This window comes from Lissotriton vulgaris, chromosome 3_1 (assembly GCF_964263255.1).
Source record: "Lissotriton vulgaris chromosome 3_1, aLisVul1.2, whole genome shotgun sequence".
Lineage (NCBI taxonomy): Eukaryota > Metazoa > Chordata > Amphibia > Caudata > Salamandridae > Lissotriton > Lissotriton vulgaris.
In genome coordinates this window covers 131,663,091-131,678,741 of record NC_141689.1, presented here as the reverse complement: position 1 = coordinate 131,678,741, position 15,651 = coordinate 131,663,091, and the positions used below count along the sequence as shown (strand labels likewise).

The window sequence follows — 15,651 nt, the reverse complement described above, 5'->3', positions numbered from 1 at the left end:
GTTAGTTTCGCACTTCAAGTACTGCATCCTAGTATTGAAGTGCTAGCTCGCACTTCAAGTATAGCATCCTAGTAGAGAAGTACTTGCTCGCACTTATAATATTGCAGACCCGCTAATAAATATAAGTTTCTGCACAATCCAAAGTATTCAGCCTGGCAGTACGTTTTTAGTACTGAACCAGTCACAGCTTAGGGTTCTTGCAAGGAGGCAATATTGAGATCCCAATAGAAACACTGGACCTTAAATCATGAAGCGCCTACCGCCCTTCTCTCCTTATGTGGCGCTGTTTACTCCCAAAGACCTACACTCTTAATTCATTTTTTTGCATTAACATTGTTTTTAGATTTTTCACCATAAAGAAAGATGTTGCCATAGTTCCCAGAAGGCAAAAGAAATGGGGCAGCCGTGGGCAAATGTGGAAAGCAGATGGGTGGCAAGGAGGAGGGTGGAAGGGGTATGGGAGGGAAGGAGCTGTGAGTGAGGGGTAGTGGAGCTGGACCCCGGGATAGGAGCTTCAGTGGCACTTTTGAGTGGGGTGTGGCAGGAAGGGTAGGAACTGATGATTAGCAGTAACAGGATTCTAGCTTCCATATGTATCCTAGACAGGAATCTACTACACGGCACAAAATCTCAAAAAAGAAACCCGAGTTAGGCTCCACAACACTCACCTTCCCTGTCGGAGGTGGTAACATCTACGACACCTTCAGGTTCGTCAGAAGCGTCGCTTGTCCCGGTCCGTCTTGCTGGGATTCCCCTCGCTGGTATCACTCTGTGAGTCACCGTAGGGGCCTTGCCTGGAAGAAGCACACGTGGGAGTCATTGCCGTAACCTTGCCAGGTGTGCACCCACTGACATCCATGAGGGCAGCTGCCTGCTCAGGCACTGCCTTTACTTTTAGTTAGGCAGCTGTGCCTTTGAGACCTGCAATCACTCTACAAGGGGACAGGAAGAGCGGGGGCTACTGCCATACTGATTGGTTTACCATTGCAAAGATGTCAGCGTGAGAAGGAAAAAAGAAATATTGTGCAAAAGAAATCTGAATTAAAATATGCTATCAAGGCTGGGTACTAATAAATAAAACGAGTACTGTTTTCACTCTATCACCCACATTAACTTGGGCTGCTGGAAAGAACCAATACATATCTGTAACATGTGTAGGCTTCTCCATTCAAGCCCGTGCCTGAAGGGGGCTTGACCAAACAAGCCAATAGCTGGAGAGAGTTTAGCCAAATGTAGGTGGTATGTTGTGGCGTGTGTGATGTAGTGCTAACAGTTGATTTTAGTAGCCAGCAGGAGGTGCCCCTGGTAAGACTCATAAAATAGCATATACAAAAATGAGAATTAAAATATTGTTGATGTGTTGTGCAGTTAAAATAACAAATTGGATAGAGCAGAATTGTTTAATGAAACACTGTAAATCAATTCATCACTAGTGAAAAAAGGCAGCAGTTAAACCTACCACACAGCCCGCACCAATTATTCCATCGAGCCGGATTACATAGTTGGGGGATGTGTCCTTTGTGCACAGACAGCCCAGCCCAGCCACATCTGTGCGTCCCCTTCTGTAAACTGAAATTGCACGCGCAGGTACAGCGTCAGAGCTTTCCTCAAAAGGACGTTCCCACATTTGAGTGGGGGCGTGGCCCCATGCAAAGGAGGGAATCCCTTCGCCTTTGCGCCCCTTCCGCATTATAGACAAAGGTGCAGAAGCAAAGCAGTTAGTAGGTGCGTCCCCTGATGGCAGCCCACTGCAGGAGGCAAAGGGGGTCCCATGGATCCCCGTGATATCCCCTTGCAGGCAGGTGCAATCGCTCACTGCAACCACCTGCAAGGGGATCTCTAATCCCCTTTAAAAGTGCAGGTGGGTTGCCACGTGCACTGTGAAAACACAAGCGGTTTCAAGGCAGTGACTCTCTTTTCACATGAATGCGCTGCCCCCATGGCAGCACAAGATTGCGGCTGCCCTGGGGACAGTGCATTCCTTGTAATAGCGCACACTTTCCCTGTTTGCGCCCAGCACAACTATTTTTTCGGTGCACTGGGCACAAACAGAGAAAGTGCGCCCTTTTCATTAAGGGCCCCAGAATCAGTATTATACATTGTGTCCTGGGGGAACGGATGTTTGTGCCCGCCTTATGCGACCCCAGGTTTTACAGTATTACAGAGGGGGCAGCAGACGCTTGTTTGTCCCCTTCTGTTATACTGAATGATACTATCATAAGAGAAAATGTAAATTGATAGATACTTGTATAGCGCACTACTAACCCACAAGGGTCTCAAGGCGCTTGTACGAATACCGCTGTGGAACCCATCCTGGCTTTCCCTGTAAGGCGTCCACTCCTGGGCACCCCCAAGGTGGAGGCCAGGCCTCCTTAGCATTGTGGGGGCCGTTGTGGAGATTAAGCAAGCTATTGCCCAGAGTTACAGAGTGGGACTTCATGATTGGAATAGGCATCGAGGCGAGAACTATCAGGTCCGTGGAATTTTGAGCCCAAGACCCCGCCGAGGCGGGGAATTGAACCCTGGTCCCGGGCTAGACCTCTGCATCAGGGTCTGCCACTCTAACCATTGAGCCACACTTCTCCACTTGAGCCACACTACTCCAGAGTGCGTTCCCTGGTTTGCATGGGGGCATAGCCCCATGCAAAGGATGGAATCCATGTGTTGCTGTGCCATATTAATCACAGCATCTTCCACCGCAAGCAGAGGTACCTTGGAACTAACCCCGCTAGCACACCTGCTGAGTTAATCGGATAAGGCGTGCAAATTATCCTTTCATTACCCGTCCGCGTGCAAGCGGAACTCCCCGCCACCATCTCTATTTCGAACCATGACAGAATATCTCATATACCCACCTACGACATTCTAGCTTCCACCACGAGGATTCATGCAATAACCACTCATTTTGAATTCCTGATACACGCTGACCACGAGCAACTTCCCAGGCACTTATTTCATTGTTTAGTCCAGATGATGACCCCCCAAAGCTGTTTGGGATCGAAACGTTGTTGAAACTTGCCTCTTAAACTCTAAACTATAATTAAAATTGTGGAGTACAAGATATATTTTGTATTGTGACTTTTGCGTATTTACATTTTCTCACCTAAAAAGTCACTTTTAAGTCACTTGCCTGTCATAATGAAATCGGCTGACTTCCCATTACCCTGTCACGTCCTTCTCACTCACCTTTTCATGCAATGTTTTGTTTTTTCTAATTATTAATAAAATTCTAGAAATTGTTGATTGAGACTGCAACAGACACAATCTTGATTGTGAAGTCATCGTATTATACTGACTTACTTTGTAATGGACAACTTTTTTTTCTTACATACTACTACCCTTGGTCCCTTCTGACTTTAAGGGTTCTTTTTTCTGTATTATTCGCATTGGCATACAGGCAAACATGCCTTAGGAGGTGCACTTAAAGTGTGCCACAACTAGGTGGCACAATTTCAGTGTGCCTCCTAAAAGACCTTGGACCCCCCTATCCCCCCTGCAGGTGGGTGCAGTCACTCACTGCAGCCACTTGCTTGGGGATCTCTCTTCCCTCGTGTGGGGCAGGTTGCCGCCTGCACTGTGAAACACAGAGCAGCTTTCAAACAGCTGCTCCATATTTCACATGAATGTGCTGCCTTTCTTCTTTCTAAGACAGTGCAATTCACTGCAGCCGGCTCCCCTTTTGAAGGGTGCTCCATGGCCTAAAAACAGAGAGGCAGATTTACAAGCCCCTTGCGCCTCTTTTACGCCGCCGTTGCGTCACTTTTGTGACGCAGTGGCTGCGCAAAAGATGCACCATGGTGCGGGGTGTTTACAACGTGACACATCTGGGAGATGCGTCACGTTGTAAAGCCCTGCACCAGATGAAGGCGTTCCCGCTGGGGGGTGGGGGGGGTGAATTCTACAAGATTTCACTCAGTCACTTTTAGGCCACTGCTGCGTCAAAACCCTGTGCCTGCTTGAAGCAGGCGTAAGGCTTGACCCAGCATTGGACAGATAGGGCCCCCAGGGCATTGCTGGAGCTGCATTGCGCTTGCGAGGCAATTCCAGGAATGCGCCGCCTTTACAGCAGAGATGCGTCACGCATCTGTTCCATTTTTGCCCCATGGTGCGCCGCATTGTAACTGTGGTTATTGTAAATCTGCCCCAGAAAGTGCACCATATTCAAAATACAGTCCCAGGTGCTTTTTTCAGCATTCTCAAAGAAGGAGGGAGAGAAGACTTGAGGGAGATCCTGGATACTAGCAAACACCAGGTACATCTTTTAAATAAATGTGAAGGAGCAGGGAGCCTTCTGCAAGTTGTTTATGTGTCATTTTGCATTTGGATCCATCGAAAGGCCTCTTCCATTGCAAAGACAGTCCATTGGATCACTCACAGAGGACCCACGCACCATAGGAAACCATGATTTCGTATCAATATCACTGTTGCTTTCCGCAGACTGGTTCAGTTACATCGCAGGCACTTTGCAAAGTGCATGGAGGGAGCATACTTTTTGACTTTCATCATTATTGCAAGAAACATTTCTGACAAAATGTAATATAAATTTACAACTTCCCATTTAATTCCAATCCATATCACAGCACAGGATAGGATGCAACATTGATTAACCCCTTCGATGCTCATGACGGAACGGTTCCGTCATGGGCATCGGTTGAGCTGTGCTCATGACGGAACCGTTGCGTCATGACCACGCCCGTTTCTATTAGGGGTCAGCACCGGGCGGTAAATCGTACCGCACCAATGTGGTTAAATGAGTGGACACATGTAATGTCAAGGAAAGACTTGATATGTCGCCGTACCTCCTTTAGACATGATGGCTCAGTCACAGGCCCTGGTCTCTTCACTGTAGTTGGGGCGGGAGGGTGCAGGCAGAGGCAGGCGGGTGCAGACAGGCTCAGGAAGATGGATGCACCAGCACTACTGAGGAGCTCAGAAGAGCCAATATTTATACCAAGGTTCACGCTGAAAAAAGTCAACATTCTGCCTTAGGAAAACACGTCTAATGAACATCTTTGTTGACTCAAAGCTTCATCTCAACACCCTATGAGAACACATCTTTTCTGCCACGTCGACGCTGGCTCAAATACTCACCCTCTGGCGATTTCTGAACACCTTTCCAGTCTGTGGACATTTAATACGGCACCCAGAATGGAACGGAGGACACTTAAGTTGCAATCTATCGGTACAAAAGGCACCCATGAGCTTATCAATGCGTTCTATTGCAATGGTTAACTTTATCTTATAATGAGATGATACTCGACTTGCTATAGCTGCTGGCTTCTTGATGCCTTTGCAGGTACACACCAGACCAGGGTGTGTGAATGTCTGATGTCATACCAGGGCACAAGACACTAAAAATGAATTCCTGCTAAGGGTGGGATCGTCATGATGGAAAACCTCACCTTCTGAGACTGCAGAAAAGATTGAGATAGGAAGCCCCCTGACCACCGGGGTCAAGGTTCTGGGGCGATCAGGGTTACTCAGGAGATCTTGGCCCAACAAGTGTCAGAAGTTGGGAACATGGGCTTCTTTCACCAGGCAGTGATCGGGAAGATGTGTAGATATAGCGGCACAATGAAAACAATGGGCTGTGCCAACAGGGTTTTGCAGGTCAGGTCAAATATTTATGAAGAGTCTGTAGAGTTTTCAAAGAGCTGCAGCACGTGACCCAGTGTCCATAAGACGGCCAGGTCATTGCCCCCGTGTGGCCAAGACTCCACCTATTAACTGCCTCAGTGTGCATGGGGACAGACGATTAACTAGCATAAACCTCATTTTGTATTTGAATCCATGTTGTATGAACCTCTAAGAGTCCTTCTCCCTACCTATCAAATAACGCTGTTGGCCCCAGGTTTAGGAAAAGAAGATGTGTAGGCCCCTGCTTCCCAACAGAGGCTGCTGCACAGGGGGCCCTGTTCCATGGTCTATGAGAGCACTGGAGGGCAGCCTGACCTTGAGGAAGGAAAGAAAGCCTTGCTAGGGAAACACACGTGTCTTTACAGTGGACTATGGCTCTCTTCACAGGCCACCATGCACTGAATTGTGCACTTCACAAAAGGCCTCAAACATACCTTACTAACACAATGCTAACCATGAAATGGAATATGACAACTGTTTCCTGTAACAAAACATTTTTCACTTGTAATGATAACCACAGTTTTCGGGTCTGATACTATTAGTCAATCAAACAGGATTTGGATGGAGGAAATTCGAGACCTGAGGGCCAATCAAAACGAATGTGTCAGGCTCAGAATGACTCCTTTTTTCCCCAATGTTGACTCTCCTTCATTCAGAAAAACACATGGTTCAAGCACAGGGTAATGGCAACTGAATGACCAGTTCTGTTGTCCTCCAACTGTAGGTGTCTTCAGCTTACATTTAGACCTCCTCCAAGTGCTGCTCAGGCATGCAAATATTGAACAGCTGGAAAGGGACAGATCTTTCAGTAGGTACTTTACTTGACGCCGGACGACTCACACCTGGATCCAGCTGTATTTGCTGTAGTTATGAGAAATGATTTAGATAGCAGATCTAGATATGGCTGCTCATTGGTTAAGCCTTCCCACTAATATGGCATGGCCAGCTATGTAATTAGCTATATATTATCACAAGGACAACCCTTTCTCTGCTCAGGTGGACCAGGGCCAATAATTGGTATATGAACAAAGTCCACCTTCAAACTCTTTTCTGAAAAAGCGACCTTCTCCTGCACGTGTCTGAGAGAGCCAACATTCAATGTGATGTTAGAAAATTACAAGTGGTAGGTACCTACTTTGGTAGTGTTTAACCCCAAAAATTCTAATACTCAAAAAAGATGTGCGTTAGTGATCACAAATTGATCAGAATTGTTTCCGAAATTATTTTTTGTACTATTCTTAGATGTATATGATGATACTGTGACACAACTAAATGTAAGTGCAGGGGACGCAGTGCAAATAAATATAGTATATATTCAAAGGACACACAACAAATAGTCGCTGGTTACAAAAAACGGATGACATGTGCATATAGCATTGCAACATGTGGAATCATTATTGATCAGTAGCTAAGTTAAATAATAGCGATGTTTCGACCCCTAGTGATTTTCGGGGTCTCCTCAGGACAAAAGTCGTCAGATTAATTCTCACCTAATGGTAACAGAGTCCAAACGGCTAAGAAATGGAATCTACTGCCAGTAGAACTGCGGACCGAACCTTCAGAAACTAAATTTAGGAAACATCTGAAAAGAATACTCTTCCCCAACAACTAATATCAAAAGTAGCGTCACCAACGAACACCTTTTATTGGCATTTACAGCGCGGGGACACACTTGCTAGTGTGACCAGGCGCTTTACAAAATACTAATAAATAAATAAACAGCTGTATGTGGACACTTTCCAGAAAAAGGTGGGGGAGGATCAGGAGGTAAGTTTCTGTCATAAATCCTTAGTGGAAAATTCATTATAACCGAGTAGCATAAATGGCCCCACCACATCCACATAGTATGTGTCATTCAGCCTGTGCATGTTTCAATGGTGTCAGCAATTTCACCTACACTAAATGGCCTCAGTATTCGTCAAGTTGTGTCAAAGAGGATAGGTCCTATTGGTCCCACTCCGCTCTTCGCGATTGAAAAAAATTCATCTTGCGTTACCATTTGTTGCTGTTTAGTCATATGACTTTTGTCCTGAGGAGACTTTGAAAATCACTAAGGGTCGAAACGTCGACATTTTTACACTTGGTTACTGATCATTAATGATTCCACATGTTGCAATGCTATATACACATGTAATCGGTTTGAAAATATTTGTAACTAGGGATTCTTTGTTTTGTGTCTTTGTGTATGTTTAATATTTATTCACACACTGGAGCACTTTTATGCCTGCTCTTATATTTAGGGCCCGATTAACAGAACTAAGTTAAGACAAAATCCTAAACTTACTACTTTTGGTATTCACGGAAGTTAGGATTTTTGTCTTAAGGTGGTCTTAATACAGACTTAAGAGAAAATCCTAACTTAAGTCTGTCTCAAGTCTGTGTTGAGACAAACTTAAGACACAATCCTAACTTCTGTGAAAACCAAAAGAAGTAAGTTTAGGATTTTGTCTTAAGTTAGTTCTGTGAATCGGTCCCTTAGTGTTGCCAAAGTATCTGCATATAAATCTAAGAATATTACTACAAAATAATTTAAGAAACCCTTTTGAGCAATGTGTGATCATTAATGTATGTCTTTTTGGGGTATTAATATTTTTTTCTGTAAAACACTACCAAAGTAGGTACTTAACACTTGGAATGTTCAGATGTCACATTGACTGTTGGATCCCCCAGACAGGTGCCGGAGCGGGCCACTTTTTCAGGAAAGAGTCCCAATGTGGACTTTGATGTTCATATCGCTCAATCGCTTTGCAAATGCTGTAAATGAAGCAATTGATGGTACTATACCACTTAAAACGTATAAACCCCGCCAAGCAGCCAGACAAGAAGTCTGGTACTCTGAAGACCTGAGACACATGAAACAAAAGACCAGGAAGCTTGAAAAGGTGTGAAGACATTCTCGGAAGCCGGAGGATAAACAATGCTACCTAACATCCCTTAGATCCTATCATAAGGCAATAAGGATGGCTCGGAAAAGCCATATTGCGATGCAACTTGCAGAGGCTGGGAAGGACTCTAAAGTTCTTTTTCAAATCCTGCAAACTTTTACCAAGCCTGTAGCATGCGAGACGGCGGAGATTGCTTCCCAAGAATTATGTGACAGCATCTCATCCTTCTTTATGAAGAAAATCGACACGATCTATGCTAGGATATTGGCCACTAAATCAATGGAAGTGGTCGATCCTAACAACCTCCCTTACAATAGTATTCAACAGAACACACTGGCCAATCGTTTAAAAAACTTTCCCCTTATTTCTTTGGAAGAAGTCATTTCCCTTATAAAAGTAATTAAGAGCGGTAGTCCGCAGGATACTGTTCCCGCCCGGATCATGCCTATGCTGGCTGATATTCTTGGTCCAGACATACAGAAACTGATTAATCTGTCGTTAAGCACGGGAGAAGTCCCGAGAGATTGGAAACGGGCATTGGTAAGACCGCTAAGGAAAAATACCACCATTCCTTGGACGGATCTTGCCAACCTGTGACCCATCTCTCTCCTCCCCTTTCTGGGCAAGATGATGGAGAAGTTTGTTAATGGACATCTGTCCAGATTTGTTGAGGAGACACATGGACTGGATCCCTCTCAGTCGGGCTTCAGGCCGAGACACAGCACCGAGACCACCTTGCTGTCAGTCGCAGACGATCTACGTATGTACCAGGATGGGGGTTATTCCGTCATCCTGGTTCTGCTGGATCTGTCTGCGGCGTTCGACACCGTGTCTCATGACATCATGACCACCAGACTTGTTAACATCGGTCTGGAAGGTGTAGCTCTGGCATGGCTGAGGAGTTTCCTGACCGACCGCACCCAGACCGTCACCTTGGGTGCCTACCGGTCAGAGGAGTTGGGGGATCTCAAAGGGGGTGCCACAGGGGTCTTGCTTAAGCCCGACCCTGTTTAATATCTATGTGGCCCCCCTGGCAAACATCATGAGATCCCATGGGTTCATCCCCATGTCATACGCGGATGACACCCAACTCCTCTTCCCGTTTAAACATCTTACGGATACGGTCAGGAACTCTTTCTCTTTGGGGATGAAGGCAGTAGCTCACTGGATGGCATCAAACTTCCTGCAATGCAATGTGGCAAAAACGGAGGTGATGCTGTTCGGTGAGGCAAAGCTCCTATGGTCCCCAGACTGGTGGCCGCAAGACCTTGGCCCAGTCCCAGAGCCAAAGCAGGTGGTAAAAAATCTCGGTGTGCGTCTGGACCAGGAGCTCTCTTTAAAACAAAACAGCAATCAAGTAGTGGGCTCATGTTTCCATGTGATCGCTATGCTGAGGAAAGTCTTCCCCTTGCTCCCTGATACAACTAGGAGAACGTTAGTGCAGGCCCTTATACTGAGTCAACTGGACTACTGCAACGGGATGCTCCTATCAGTAAATGAGGTAATTATCGCGAGATTGCAGGTAGTCCAGAACACGGCGGCCCGTCTTGTCCTAAATCAGCCTCCCCGCACACCATCGAAGCCTCTTCTGAACACCCTACATTGGCTACCTATCAAACAAAGGGTGAAATACAAGATAGGGTGCACTATACATAGAAGTCTCCAGAACAAAGGCCCAGAGTATCTAAACAATAGATTCTCTCTCTATAGGCCCGCTCGATCCTTGAGATCCAGTGAACAAGGTCTTTTACAAGTTCCAAGAGCCAGAAAGACCAGACAAGGTGGAAGAGCTCTGTCCATTGCCGGACCAAGATTGTGGAACAGCCTTCCTCTCTCTTTGAGACTTTGTCAGGAGTATCTCCTATTTAGGAAACAGTTAAAAACCTTCTTATTTCCTAATTAATCAATGCCATCTGCCTACCTATTGTTACAAGCTGAAACGGTTCTCAAAGGCGCGGAGATACTCCTCCGGGAGATGATCCTAGCGCGATATAAACCCGCAAATTCAAATTCAAATTCATATAACAGCTATGTCATTAGCCGCATCAAGCTTGGGGAATATGAGAGCTGTATCTTGTCTTCATACAAGGAGTGAAGGGATTCTTCACTTATGGAAGCTAAGACAGAGTCAGTGCCCCTTGCAGGAAAGAATCAATACTATAGGTTCTAAAAAAGATGAATTTCTTTGACATACTATTGAGTTTACCTCATCCCCTTTTTTTTTCATGATTTCTATGGAGTAGGGAAGTTGGAGATGAGCCAGCATTTCACCAAATTCATGTTTTAAAGGGTAAAGTGTGCTTCATTTATCATGTTTGTTGTGTCATGTACAAGGCAGAGGATGCTTTTGTCCTGAGTCCCGGGCCTAGGTCCTTGGCAGTGCTTTGTTTCGTATTGTAGTACACCAACACTTCTCCAAACATACATGCTAGTTTGTGGTCTTTTTAGTTTCCAATTGCAGTAACCTGCCACCATTTACAACCTTCACCTCTCTCTTGGCTAGCCTCACGTGCCTCCTAGGTGAACCTCTTTTCTGGCTGTGGCTGCGGTTCTCAGCTCCAATAGAGTTCAACAGATTAAGTACACTGCATACATATACAGAGTGAGTCACTCTCAATGGAGATCCTTTATATAAAAATGTAATTTGAACTATGCAACAAAGCCTGTTTATAAGTCAGCTCCAATGAAAGAGACAGGTAACAGAGAACTATCTTCCTGATGAAGGCTCTCTTCTTTACAAAGACTGAGGTAGTGGTAGCTGGTGAGACTGTAAATATTTGCTTCTCAAGCAGGAGATGTTTTTTTCTAGTTGGCCTATTTTGTTTTGGCACCAATGAATTCTGAAGAGTATACCCACATTGCTAACTAGGAGTAGCTTTTTCTGGTATGTCTCTAAACCAAAGCTCACATTCTTATCACTGATAGAGGCATACATCCTTTAAATGCTTGGACAGGAGATCTCAGGACTCATCTAGGTACTGGCCTTTTACTCATCAGCGTATATTCCCTTCCTTAATGGCCTGAAAGAAACGATTAAGGGAGAGGAGTGGCCCAGTGGCCAGAGTGGCTGACTCAGAGTGCGGGGCTCACGGCTCGATCCCCGGCGCCTGTGGCCGCTCAGGTCAGCACCTTGCCTTTCTGAGCAATATCTCACTTAATTTCTCTGAGTTCCCCAGCACCTTGAAAATATTAAGGGGTGATATGTTTGTGCTTTACAAATAAAGATAGGTCCATTGAACTGTCCTGCAGGCAACCCTAAACTGATGAAGGGCGGCGGTGCATCCAGGACCTCCCAGGGCAAGATTGATAATTTTGCCAAACCAGGGGCCACTCAGCAGAGGACTCAAATCAATCAAATCAAAACTGGTTTGTAAAGTGCATAGATACCTTGGAGAAGGTGTCCCGGTCCTGATGGTAAAAATCACCCAGAGAACGGGGGAAAAAATAATGACAGAATTTATTTCATGACTTTCTAACGGTCGCTTTGGAAGGGATACTTCTCAAATTAAGACGAAGAGCATTCCACAGCTTAGTTGTCAGAAACGTAAAGGATCTGCCTCTTCTTCTGGCCATGTGAATGTGGGGATGTGGAAAAGTTTGAGATCATTTGATCTCAAGCATCTCTCTTCTGAAAGTATGGTATAAAATGGTACCTAAGGAAAAGAGGACCCTTCAGATGGTAGGATCGGAAAGATAAAGTTAGCGCTCTGAAAAGTATTCACTTAGGGCATTATTAAGATGGCGGGAGGACTTTTTCCGCCTGCCATTCTGACATAAAAAGGGACCACCCGCCATAAGTGCGCCAGTCAAGTGGGAGTGATTAGGATGCGACCGCCACACTGGCGGGCGCATCCTGCATTTGTAACATTGTGGCGGGGGAGGCTTTCAGCTGTGCCTGCCATGTTGTGCATGCAAATGCAAGGGGGTACCATAGGTACCCCTCATGTGCCCCCCTACCCTACAACATCCTGGGGGCCTGCAACAGACCCCAACTTCAGAATCTGCATGCCTTGCCGCCCCAGAAAGGCTGTCCCCTGCCTGCATCCTGATATGGAGGGTGGTGTCTAGCAGACACCGTCACCACTTTAAACCCTTTTAATATGGTACCCCGCCCGCATGGTACCCCCGCCACACTAATATGGCGGGTGGAAATGGGTGGCCGGCGGGGAAGGATGTAGGGTGGATAGCCACCGCCATGCGGGCGGTGGTGATCCGCCCTACATCCTATTGGATCCCATAGTGTCCAGTAGCCAATGGACCTGTCACCGAAGATCAATGCGTGATCTTCTAACCCAGTCAGGCAGCAGTGTTTTGAGTGGTCGGGAGACGCTGTATCAAAAAAGCCAGAAAACCCAGATACAGACTGTTAGAATAGTTCAGCCTAGAGGTTTTTAAGACATGGACTGTCATCTTTGGGTACCCTATGGTAATGAGTTGTAGCATCCTTCTCTGTGACCTCAGGTTGAAAAAATAGGAAGAAGATAAATCCTTAACCTGGGGCTCAAAGGTCAAGCCAGAGTAAAATTTTACCCCACGATTACTAACCACGGACGCAGGGCCCCAATCCCATTACCAAATAACCAGTCAGTTGGCAGTGAAGATCAATCATTTATTAAGCAAAATACTCTATAGAGGAGCTTGGCTTGTATTCGAACATGAGATTATATACTTTCAGTTCAACAGATATATTCATTGTAAATGGAAAAACACCAGTTGGCCCTAGAGCTCCAGGGAAGGACCGTACATGGCACACATGATTAGTTCAAAGCTTAATTATTTTTACAGGGAACGTCAGGATGGGTGACTCCCTTTCGTCTTGGTGCCCGGGAGTGTAGGCACGGCGCCTCCAGGAATGCGCTTATCTCACCCAAAGCCAGAAGCGAACTTGACAGTAGAGTGAACAGCCTACATTCAGCTGCTCCCAATAACTCACTGGGCTTGACAACTACTGGAGAGTAACACGTGATCACAGCCCCTGTTCGAGAAAAAGTAAAAAAATGGCGTCTGTATGATTTTCAGCCTACTCCGTTAGCAGTGGATACGCGAGGAGTAAATAAATGCCGTCCTCTCTGCAAAAAAAAATATATATATATATATGTTAATATCAAGCAGAAAGGGATACATGTAGATACATCATGCTAACATAATATAGGTTAAGATACTCCTTATGTATGAAAAATCTATTTTTTATCCCTCAGGGTGAGACTTAGCGACGAGGAATAGCTCCTCCGTCTTGTCCGACACCTTGTGTTCATCCAGTCAACCAAGGATTTCAGGCACAGCATCTGTGTAGGATATAACTCTCACTCTCCAAGATTCATCTAATTTATCCAGAGACACCAGATAAACATGAAAAAGTGTAGTGTTGAGAGCTGAGCACTGTGGAACACCACATACTAAGGGTTTTGTTTCAGAAGTAAACGGGGGAAGGAAAACATTCTGAGATTTCCCACTGATGAAAGATTTGACCCAGCATAGTGCTCGACCTCTGAAACTGATCCTGTCCAGTCTCTCCAGCAAAATAGCAGGGGAGACTATGTTGAATGATCCAAGAGAGCCAAAGCAGAGAGCCAAAGCAGTACCATGACTTGAGTATTTAAATCAAGGTTAGCTCTAATATATTCCTAGACTTCAGTCTCAGTGCTATATCCAGCATGGAAACCGGATTGAGAATCATGGAGCAGGTGGTTTGCTTCCCTAAAATTAGATAGCTGCCTATTTATTTATATTCTTCTCCAAACTCTGGGCAGGAGAGAAATAGGTCTAAAATTATCGAAGACCCTGGGATCAGTGGAAAGCTTCTTCAGCAAGGGGAGAAGAAGAGTTTGTTTCCTGCTGGCGGGAACCAGTGCCTGGTCAAGAGAATCATTGAGCAGCCCATTCAGCCAGGGGTTCACCACTGGTCCTGCTAGATAGACAATGGTGGGAGGACAAAGGTCACAAGGGGATCCTGATTTATGTTTTGAGAGCCCCATAGCTGATTCCTTAATTTAATGTGGGGGGAAGTTAATTAGAAGGGGCCCAGTAAAGTATCAGAAGGAGGTGCTTGAATAGTTCAACTCCGACCTGGGATTTATTCATAGATGACTTGAATTTTGATTTGAAAGAACATGGAGAGGTCCTCACAGAGATCCAAAGAGGGGGTAAGAATGTTTTTAGTAGGGGTTGGGTATAGAAAGGAGTTAACTACTTTGAACAGTTCCCTGGGATGTTTCGTAGCATCTGAGGTAGACAAGGCAATACATTATTTTCGATCCAACTGAATGGATGCATTGTGTTTTTAAAGAGCAGGCCTTAGCACTTTTGCACCCTTATCATACTTAACTCGCCATTGCCTTTCAAACTATTTGGTAAACAGACATAATATTGAGTTGTTTATGTTAACTTGCACTAATATCAAGTGCAAAATATCGTAATACAAAAATATCGACTGTCAGAATATCGTAGTCAAGAATATCGAGTTTAAGGTAACTAATATTTTAAAAAGTATTGAAGACGTTAATATGTTAATTATTCCCCTCTGCGGATGTATGACGTTACAACGCATGCTTTTACCACACATCCCTTTACAACGCGGTTTTTACATCGCAAACCTTTACAACGCATAGCGCTTAGTTAGAGGTGCTGGATAGTGAAAAGTTTAATTTTCTATTCCAACTCAAGTCCCCGTCGACCCTAGGGAAGGTGTTGGATAGAAAATTAAAAACTTATTCCCTATCCTAGAGCGCCCCCCAGTGCAATGCGTTGTAATGGTTTGCGTTGTAATGGTAGTGCATTGTAAAAGTTTCATTGTAAAGGTTGTTCACCCCCTCTGCTATCCGAACCCTTCCCTATTGTTGCACTTGCTGGAGTGGGAATTCTAAATTATTCCCCTCCACTATCTAACACTTTCCCTACTGTTGCACTTGCTGGAGTGGGAATAGTATTTATTACCCCTGCGCTATCAACACTTTCCCTACTGCTGCATTAATTGAAGTTGGAATAGTAAATGATTCCCCTCCGTTATCCAACACTTTCCCTATTGTAGCATTTATTGGAGTGGAAATTGTAAGTTATTCCCCTTCGCTATCCAACACTTTCCCTCCTGTTGCCATCCCTGGAGTGGGAATAGTAATGTTTACCCCTACAC

General features: G+C 45.2%; 2 protein-coding genes across 5 annotated transcripts in view; one reads left to right on the top strand and one right to left on the bottom strand.

Moving 5' to 3' along the window:
- Positions 1-4,913, bottom strand: part of LOC147726080 (uncharacterized) — a 58,737-nt gene extending 53,824 nt beyond the window's left edge. Inside the window, exons 1-2 of the mRNA XM_086960190.1 lie at positions 4,800-4,913; positions 669-794 (exon numbers count right to left, since the gene is read on the bottom strand). Of these exons, the coding sequence (XP_086816316.1) occupies positions 669-794; positions 4,800-4,812 (139 nt within the window). The 5' untranslated portion in view covers positions 4,813-4,913. The remainder of the gene's footprint in view (positions 1-668; positions 795-4,799) is intronic.
- Positions 1-15,651, top strand: part of LOC147726079 (uncharacterized) — a 602,042-nt gene that overhangs the window by 240,164 nt on the left and 346,227 nt on the right. The window lies entirely within an intron of this gene.